Genomic DNA, 10,487 nt, shown 5'->3' on the forward strand with positions numbered 1-10,487 from the left:
ATGAACAAACACAACATGCACCTGCTGCTCAAGACATGTTATGCAAAAAACACCAGAAAAGTGATTTTGCAGGTTTTTCATCATGTTTTTGAAGCTATTAGCATACGTACATTTTGTGCATGTATTCACAACAAAAAAAAACCATGCCAGTTCTTATTTAAAATGACGTAAAATACTTTGAATGTCAAGTATCAGGAGCGTTTGATCGCACACAGCTTGTGTGGGGATGGATTCAAAGTCACTCCAACTACTCCTTTGAGATCCAGATCATCTTCAGAGACTCCAGGTGGAGTTGTGAAGCGGTAGGTCTGAAGAAGGGAGGTGAAGAACAGGAAGAGCTCCATCCTGGCCAAACTCTCTCCGAGACAAGCCCTGCGACCTGAGAGAAAGGAAATATGTGTTTACAATTCAAACATTTATATCTTCAAAACACTGGGTGTTTAAATATAACCATACCTGCAGAAAAGGGCATGAAAGCATCTCTCTTGACAAACTGGCCCTTTTCATCAAGGAAGTGTTCTGGGTAAAAGCTGTTTGGTTTTTCCCATTCGCTTGGATCCTTCAAAACAGACGTCAGCAGAGGAATGACAGTGGTGCCCTAAAATGAAGAAAAGATCAAAACCTTGATGTTCAAAATGCACATGGTATCTTCTCTAGGCTTTATACGCATTTATTTTTCCGACTGACCTTCTTGATGAAGTATCCATTGAAGGTAACATCACAGCTGGTTATATGTGGTAGGTTCATGGGTACTATGTTGGCCATTCTCTGAGTTTCATGGATCACAGCATCTGTATACGGTAATTTCTTTCTGTCTTCCACCACTGGCTGACGTCCACCAATGATTCTGTCAATCTCCTCCTGAACTCGATCTGCACACAAATCCAACATGTTTATGCCTTTGGACTTCAGCACTGAGGAAAAAACTCTTGACCATACTGTGTTTTTACCCTGTATATGAGGGTATTTGGCCATGAGCATCAAACCCCAGCGCAGAGTCGTTCCTGTGGTGTCAGTACCAGCGACAAAGAGATTTCCCACCGTCATGAGAAGATTTTCATGGTAGAAGTAGGAGTCTTTCTTGCCTGATTGCTAACAAGTACATATAATGAGGAAAACTAAACAACTAAACTTGTAATGATGTTTATTTTGAATATGAAATACCAGACCTCATCACTCTGTTTGCGGATTAGAAAGGAGTCGACAAACCCTCTGCGTTCGTGTGGATTCAGAGTCTCCTGTAGTCCAGTAATCAATTTCACAATTTCAGCTCTGTTTTTCATCAAATTCCTTAGAATGATCCTTTTGCTGTTCAGGAACGGACCCAACCATGGAAATATATTGTATAGCTTATGAGTATTCAGAGAGAGAGAAGAGAAAGATATGCATGTAAAAACAGTTTCAAAGTCATCAAATAATTTCTGGTTAACACACAAATCATACTTCCATACCATCATAGATGCTGATCCAGCAACCCGAACATTTTCGTTCGCCCTGTCCACCATTTCAGTGAATTCAGGGTCTGTGTATTCAAATCTGCTGCCGTACACGATAGATGAGATTATGTTTGACACAGCGTAGTTCACAGGTTGTGTTGTGTCGAAGGCTTTCCCTGTGAAGAGCAAACAACAAACCGTCTCTGAATGGATCTTATAAACTAAGAGCATGATTGCATGTGTGTGTCTCAGCTTTTACCTTCAAACTTATCAAACTCTCCTTTCAGATGCTGAATTTCCTCAATGATTTTCTCTTCACTTCCTCTCTTGCCCATCCCAAAGTCCCGCAGGTTACTGAGAGCGAAGCGTCGCATCTCTTTCCAGCTTTCTCCATTGGAAAAGAGGATCCCTGAACAACACACAACCATCTGACAATAAGTCTAGCAACTAGAAATTTATAAAATAATAAGACATTTAGTTATTCTTACCATGGCCATCATTAAGCATCTTAAAACCTGGTGTAATATCTCGCTCTCCGAACTCATCCGCATAGTTCACAAGAGCTTCTTTAACGGTTTTGTGTCCAACTAGTACCACAACTTTTTTAGGACCCAAAAACATTTGGAATATGTTCCCATAGGTTTTAGAGAGCTGAAGGACACAGACAAAGACATTTACAGACTAATTGCAAAATGTTAGGTTACTATCGCTGTTTAAAAGTGTCAAGTTCTCACCTCACAAAGGCTATCAAAGGGTCTCGTGAGGTCAAGGATCAGCAGGTTCCCCAAGAGCGGCAGTGGTTTGGGTCCTGGTGGCTTTTTCCCTTCTTTCTGAGATTTGGAGTCACATAACAGCCGGTATAACACTAGTAACAACAGAAAAGCTCCCAGTAATGTTCCTGCAATTGGAAAATGCAGCAGAGACTCAACAGCAGCCATTTTTCAGAGCTGCACAGATTCTATGCTGTATCCACACCCTTATAATACGCACATATGGGAGGAACCTCAAGTAAATCCAGGGAGAGTTCGTCACTGCAAACAAAGTAACCATGAGAATTTAGAGCTGGCGTTGTTACATCAGCATCTAGACATCTATCACACTCTTTAACGTATCAGTGAACGTAATATTCAAGTACTAAAACCTTAAAAGCAAGTATGCAAGTTAAAAAAAAAATAACGTAAATAAAAACATGTCAGCCAATCTAGTGTCAGCATACAGTACCTGAACAATCACAATAGAGACAGAGCGACACGCGTCATAATCTGAAAAACAACGCCTACCGGGGGAGAAAGTAACCCAACACTATCCAAGCTGTCAACCCAAAAAACGAGCGTTTAAGGACACAAAAGTAGAGCACAACGTGTCATATTACTCTGAGAACTATGTCCGCTGAAGGGAAATTAAACCGCAACAGAAAACATTCATTATTTAACCATGTCAAATTATTATATCACCATCCTGAAAGGATGAGATATATTTAGAAACTAAATTTATTGGTCTATGTCAGTGCTCCTTTTCCTCACTTAAGGTGAAATATCCTTACATCTACAACTATTTGTGTCCTTAAACACTCGTTTTTTTAAGGTCGACAGCTTATAAAAACGTAGTTATGTGGGGGTTTTTTTAACTTGTTTACTGTACACCTTGTCACACAGCAGCAAAACTAACTTTGGGTGTGCAAAAGGTTTTACATTTGCCAAAAATCCCTGCTGAAAAAAAAAGCATATGCTGGTTAGGTATGTTTTGGTGTTGGGATGCAGGTTTTAGCTGGTTTATGCTGGTCCTTTGCTGGTTTATGCTGGTCCCTGACCAGCAACATGACCAGCATAAACCAGCAAAGGACAAGCATTAACCAGCTAAGGACCAGCATAAATCAGCAAAGGACCAGCATTAACCAGCTAAGGACCAGCATTAACCAGCAAAGGACCAGCATAAACCAGCAAAGGGCCATCATAAACCAGCAAAGGACCAGTATTAACCAGCTAAGGACCAGCATTAACCAGCAAAGGACCAGCATTAACCAGCTAAGGACCAGCATTAACCAGCAAAGGACCAGCATAAACCAGCAAAGGGCCATCATAAACCAGCAAAGGACCAGCATTAACCAGCAAAGGACCAGCATAAACCAGCTAAGGACCAGCATTAACCAGCAAAGGGCCATCATAAACCAGCAAAGGACCAGCATTAACCAGCAAAGGACCAGCATAAACCAGCAAAGGGCCATCATAAACCAGCAAAGGACCAGCATTAACCAGCAAAAGGACCAGCATTAACCAGCAAAGGGCCATCATAAACCAGCAAAGGACCAGCATTAACCAGCAAAGGACCAGCATAAACCAGCAAAGGACCAGCATTAACCAGCAACATGACCAGCATAAACCAGCAAAGGACAAGCATTAACCAGCTAAGGACCAGCATTAACCAGCAAAGGACCAGCATAAATCAGCAAAGGACCAGCATTAACCAGCTAAGGACCAGCATTAACCAGCAAAGGACCAGCATAAACCAGCAAAGGGCCATCATAAACCAGCAAAGGACCAGTATTAACCAGCTAAGGACCAGCATTAACCAGCAAAGGGCCATCATAAACCAGCAAAGGACCAGCATTAACCAGCAAAGGACCAGCATAAACCAGCAAAGGACAAGCATTAACCAGCTAAGGACCAGCATAAATCAGCAAAGGACCAGCATTAACCAACTAAGGACCAGCATTAACCAGCAAAGGACCAGCATAAACCAGCAAAGGGCCATCATAAACCAGCAAAGGACCAGCATTAACCAGCAAAAGGACCAGCATTAACCAGCAAAGGGCCATCATAAACCAGCAAAGGACCAGCATTAACCAGCAAAGGACCAGCATTAACCAGCAAAGGACCAGCATTAACCAGCAAAGGGCCAGCATAAACCAGCAAAGGACCAGCATTAACCAGCTAAGGACCAGCATAAACCAGCAAAGGACCAGCATAAACCAGCAAAGGACCAGCATTAACCAGCAAAGGGCCATCATAAACCAGCAAAGGACCAGCATTAACCAGCAAAGGACCAGCATTAACCAGCAAAGGGCCATCATAAACCAGCAAAGGACCAGCATTAACCAGCAAAGGACCAGCATTAACCAGCAAAAGGACCAGCATTAACCAGCAAAGGACCAGCATAAACCAGCAAAGGGCCATCATAAACCAGCAAAGGACCAGTATTAACCAGCTAAGGACCAGCATTAACCAGCAAAGGGCCATCATAAACCAGCAAAGGACCAGCATTAACCAGCAAATGACCAGCATAAACCAGCAAAGGGCCATCATAAACCAGCAAAGGACCAGTATTAACCAGCTAAGGACCAGCATAAACCAGCAAAGGGCCATCATAAACCAGCAAAGGACCAGCATTAACCAGCAAAAGGACCAGCATTAACCAGCAAAGGGCCATCATAAACCAGCAAAGGACCAGCATTAACCAGCAAAGGACCAGCATTAACCAGCTAAGGACCAGCATAAACCAGCAAAGGACCAGCATTAACCAGCAAAGGGCCATCATAAACCAGCAAAGGACCAGCATTAACCAGCTAAGGACCAGCATAAACCAGCAAAGGACCAGCATTAACCAGCAACATGACCAGCATAAACCAGCAAAGGACAAGCATTAACCAGCTAAGGACCAGCATAAATCAGCAAAGGACCAGCATTAACCAGCTAAGGACCAGCATTAACCAGCAAAGGACCAGCATAAACCAGCAAAGGGCCATCATAAACCAGCAAAGGACCAGTATTAACCAGCTAAGGACCAGCATTAACCAGCAAAGGGCCATCATAAACCAGCAAAGGACCAGCATTAACCAGCAAAGGACCAGCATAAACCAGCAAAGGGCCATCATAAACCAGCAAAGGACCAGTATTAACCAGCTAAGGACCAGCATAAACCAGCAAAGGGCCATCATAAACCAGCAAAGGACCAGCATTAACCAGCAAAAGGACCAGCATTAACCAGCAAAGGGCCATCATAAACCAGCAAAGGACCAGCATTAACCAGCAAAGGACCAGCATTAACCAGCAAAGGACCAGCATTAACCAGCAAAGGGCCAGCATTAACCAGCAAAGGGCCAGCATAAACCAGCAAAGGACCAGCATTAACCAGCTAAGGACCAGCATAAACCAGCAAAGGACCAGCATAAACCAGCAAAGGACCAGCATTAACCAGCAAAGGGCCATCATAAACCAGCAAAGGACCAGCATTAACCAGCTAAGGACCAGCATAAACCAGCAAAGGACCAGCATTAACCAGCAAAGGACCAGCATTAACCAGCAAAAGGACCAGCATTAACCAGCAAAAGGACCAGCATTAACCAGCAAAGGGCCATCATAAACCAGCAAAGGACCAGCATTAACCAGCAAAGGACCAGCATAAACCAGCAAAGGACCAGCATTAACCAGCAACATGACCAGCATAAACCAGCAAAGGACAAGCATTAACCAGCTAAGGACCAGCATAAATCAGCAAAGGACCAGCATAAACCAGCAAAGGCCATCATAAACCAGCAAAGGACCAGTATTAACCAGCTAAGGACCAGCATTAACCAGCAAAGGGCCATCATAAACCAGCAAAGGACCAGCATTAACCAGCAAAGGACCAGCATAAACCAGCAAAGGGCCATCATAAACCAGCAAAGGACCAGTATTAACCAGCTAAGGACCAGCATAAACCAGCAAAGGGCCATCATAAACCAGCAAAGGACCAGCATTAACCAGCATTAACCAGCAAAGGGCCATCATAAACCAGCAAAGGACCAGTATTAACCAGCTAAGGACCAGCATAAACCAGCAAAGGACCAGCATTAACCAGCAAAGGGCCAGCATAAACCAGCAAAGGACCAGCATTAACCAGCTAAGGACCAGCATAAACCAGCAAAGGACCAGCATTAACCAGCAAAGGGCCATCATAAACCAGCAAAGGACCAGCATTAACCAGCAAAGGGCCAGCATTAACCAGCTAAGGACCAGCATAAACCAGCTAAGGACCAGCATAAACCAGCAAAGGACCAGCATTAACCAGCAAAGGGCCAGCATAAACCAGCAAAGGACCAGCATTAACCAGCTAAGGACCAGCATAAACCAGCAAAGGACCAGCATTAACCAGCAAAGGGCCATCATAAACCAGCAAAGGACCAGCATTAACCAGCTAAGGACCAGCATAAACCAGCTAAGGACCAGCATAAACCAGCAAAGGGCCAGCATAAACCAGCAAAGGACCAGCATTAACCAGCAAAAGGACCAGCATTAACCAGCAAAAGGACCAGCATTAACCAGCAAAGGGCCATCATAAACCAGCAAAGGACCAGCATTAACCAGCAAAGGACCAGCATAAACCAGCAAAGGACCAGCATTAACCAGCAACATGACCAGCATAAACCAGCAAAGGACAAGCATTAACCAGCTAAGGACCAGCATAAATCAGCAAAGGACCAGCATAAACCAGCAAAGGGCCATCATAAACCAGCAAAGGACCAGTATTAACCAGCTAAGGACCAGCATTAACCAGCAAAGGGCCATCATAAACCAGCAAAGGACCAGCATTAACCAGCAAAGGACCAGCATAAACCAGCAAAGGGCCATCATAAACCAGCAAAGGACCAGTATTAACCAGCTAAGGACCAGCATAAACCAGCAAAGGGCCATCATAAACCAGCAAAGGACCAGCATTAACCAGCAAAGGGCCATCATAAACCAGCAAAGGACCAGCATTAACCAGCTAAGGACCAGCATAAACCAGCAAAGGACCAGCATTAACCAGCAAAGGGCCAGCATAAACCAGCAAAGGACCAGCATTAACCAGCTAAGGACCAGCATAAACCAGCAAAGGACCAGCATTAACCAGCAAAGGGCCATCATAAACCAGCAAAGGACCAGCATTAACCAGCAAAGGGCCAGCATTAACCAGCTAAGGACCAGCATAAACCAGCAAAGGACCAGCATTAACCAGCAAAGGGCCATCATAAACCAGCAAAGGACCAGCATTAACCAGCTAAGGACCAGCATAAACCAGCTAAGGACCAGCATAAACCAGCAAAGGGCCAGCATAAACCAGCAAAGGACCAGCATTAACCAGCAAAGGGCCAGCATAAACCAGCAAAGGACCAGCATAAACCAGCTAAGGACCAGCATAAACCAGCATTAACCAGCAAAGGGCCATCATAAACCAGCTAAGGACCAGCATAAACCAGCAAAGGACCAGCATTAACCAGCAAAGGGCCATCATAAACCAGCAAAGGACCAGCATAAACCAGCAAAGGACCAGCATAAACCAGCAAAGGGCCATCATAAACCAGCAAAGGACCAGCATAAACCAGCAAAGGGCCATCATAAACCAGCAAAGGGCCATCATAAACCAGCAAAGGACCAGCATAAACCAGCAAAGGGCCATCATAAACCAGCAAAGGACCAGCATAAACCAGCAAAGGGCCATCATAAACCAGCAAAGGGCCATCATAAACCAGCAAAGGACCAGCATAAACCAGCTGAAACCAGCATCCCAGCACCAAAACATACCTAACCAGCATATGCTGTTTTTTTCAGCAGGGATATATCTTTTTTTGTGATAAAAACAAGCATGTAATGAATTACTTTCCAAAATAACTCAGTTACTTTTTAGGGAGTAATACAATATTGCAATGCATTACTTTTTAAAAGTAACTTTACTCATCACTGCCAAAAAAGTAGTGCTATGAAAGTAGTGCCGGTTTTATTTATATGAATAAGCGATCTATCAGACTACAGGATAGGGCTGGATATTTACATTTGAATGACACGTTTAGCATTATATAATTTATTCTATATAACAAACTTTAAAATTCAAGCCTTTGCAAACTTTTGTACTTAAGTAGTATTATGTTGTGAACTATTCATTTTCAGCCAATCAGATAATAATCTCCAACATAAAAAAACACCATTAACTGATGTGAATTTACCTGCTGTAAGCCTATGTTTATTGAGTTTTGATGTAAAATGATATTAAGGATACATATTCAAATGTGAGACCATGGGGGTAAATCCCGGGGTGGGGGGGTTGGGGGTCAAACTACAGTCGTGGCCAAACTACAGTCAAAAGTTGAGAATGACACAAATATTAGTTTTTTTTTTTTTTTACAAAGTTTGCTGCTAAACTGCTTTTAGATCTTTGTTTCAGTTGTTTCTGTGATGTACTGAAATATAATTACAAGCACTTCATACGTTTCAAAGGCTTTTGTCGACAATTACATGACATTTATGCAAAGAGTCAGTATTTGCAGTGTTGGCCCTTCTTTTTCAGGACCTCTGCAATTGGACTGGGCATGCTCTCAATCAACTTCTGGGCCAAATCCTGACTGATAGCAACCCATTCTTTCATAATCACTTCTTGGAGTTTGTCAGAATTAGTGGGTTTTTGTTTGTCCACCCGCCTCTTGAGGATTGACCACAAGTTCTCAATGGGATTAAGATCTGGGGAGTTTCCAGGCCATGGACCCAAAATTGTAACGTTTTGGTCCCCGAGCCACTTAGTTATCACTTTTGCCTTATGGCACGGTGCTCCATCGTGCAGGAAGATGCGTTGTTCTTCACCAAACTGTTGTTGGATTGTTGGAAGAAGTTGCTGTTGGAGGGTGTTTCAAAATTGTGAGTGAGCCCACTCCCTTGGATGAGAAGCAACCCTGTGGCATGACACAGGACTGATGGTAACGCTCACCTTTTCTTCTCTGGACAAGCCTTTTTTCCAGATGCCCCAAACATCGGAAAAGAGGCTTCATTGGAGAATATGACTTTGCCCCAGTCCTCAGCAGTCCATTCGCCATACTTCTTGCAGAAGATTAATCTGTCCCTGTTGTTTTTTGTTTTTTTGGAGAGAAGTGGCTTCTTTGCTACCCTTCTTGACACCAGGCCATCTTCCAAAAGTCGTGGCCTCACTGTGAGTGTAGATGCGCTCACACCTGCCTGCTGCCATTCCTGAGCAAGCTCTGCACTGGTGGCACTCCGATCCCGCAGCTGAATCCTCTTTAGGAGACGATCCTGGCGCTTGCTGGACTTTCTTGGACGCCCTGAAGCCTTCTTAACAAAAATTGAACCTCTTTCCTTGAAGTTCTTGATGATCCTATAAATTGTTGATTTAGGTGCAATATTAGTAGCCACAATATCCTTGCATGTGAAGCAATTTTTATGCAATGCAATGATGGCTTTCTTTGCAGGTCACCATGGTTAGCAATGATTTCAAGCATCACCCTCCTTTTAACACCCTCCCAATCAGCCTGACATAATGATCTCCAGCCTTGTGCTCGTCAACATTCTCACCTGAGTTAACAAGAGGATTACTGAAATGATCTCAGCAGGTCCTTTAATGACAGCAATGAAATGCAGTGGAAAGTTTTTTTCGGGATTAAGTTCATTTTCATGGCAGAAAAGGACTATACAATTCATCTGATCACTCTTCATAACATTCTGGAGTATATGCAAATTGCTAATATAAAAACTTAAGCAGCAACTTTTTTCTAATTTCCAATATTTATGTAATTCTCAAAACTTTTGGCCACGACTGTACACACGAGTCAGCTGCGGCTCAATTAATGTTGAACTCCAGTAAATAGGGTATTTTATTCACTTAAATAAAGCGATTCTCTTTAATGTAGTTGATGCAGACTCATTCATAAATTAGTTGCGGCAAAAATGCTGAATACCGATGTAATTTTCCATGAAACTGCTATATTAGCCATTAAAATATGACTTATCTAGTTAACGTTAGCTTGTTTACCATAGCTTGTTGCATAATGCACTGCAACTAAGACGCCAAAGCCGTTTCCCATGCATTGTTTTATTTGTGACGACTTGGCATAATGTTAACTTAATATTAACGGTCACAATTAGAATATTGTTTAACAGAGGCCAGCTAGTAGGTGCTGTGCAGGTAAACCTCACTCCCCTGATTTCAAGAGATAAACTAGCGAGCGTCCGCCTTTCGTACCAAAGATCCGGGTTCGAGCCCCGCTCGTCGCGAGTGAGAGGAGTTTCATTTAGCTGTGCATTTACTAAATGA

General features: G+C 43.2%; 2 protein-coding genes across 5 annotated transcripts in view; both read right to left on the bottom strand.

Moving 5' to 3' along the window:
* LOC141332094 (cytochrome P450 2K1-like) overlaps positions 1 to 10,487 on the bottom strand; it is a 393,810-nt gene that overhangs the window by 364,865 nt on the left and 18,458 nt on the right. The window lies entirely within an intron of this gene.
* On the bottom strand, positions 192 to 2,374 carry LOC141332058 (cytochrome P450 2K1-like). Of its 4 annotated transcripts, none has more exons than XM_073837169.1 (9): positions 2,171 to 2,374; positions 1,925 to 2,087; positions 1,696 to 1,845; positions 1,452 to 1,612; positions 1,170 to 1,349; positions 951 to 1,080; positions 688 to 872; positions 457 to 598; positions 192 to 379 (listed from the first exon to the last, which is right to left on the bottom strand). In XM_073837169.1, the coding sequence occupies exons 1-9, from the start codon at positions 2,372 to 2,374 to the stop codon at positions 192 to 194; spliced, it is 1,503 nt and encodes a 500-aa protein (XP_073693270.1). The 4 variants fall into 4 exon arrangements, with proteins under 4 accessions (XP_073693270.1, XP_073693261.1, XP_073693253.1 ...); XM_073837160.1 differs by having other exon boundaries at positions 951 to 1,092; XM_073837152.1 differs by having other exon boundaries at positions 951 to 1,076; positions 1,133 to 1,349.

The sequence above is a fragment of the Garra rufa genome, chromosome 1 (assembly GCF_049309525.1).
Source record: "Garra rufa chromosome 1, GarRuf1.0, whole genome shotgun sequence".
Taxonomy (NCBI): Eukaryota; Metazoa; Chordata; class Actinopteri; order Cypriniformes; family Cyprinidae; genus Garra; species Garra rufa.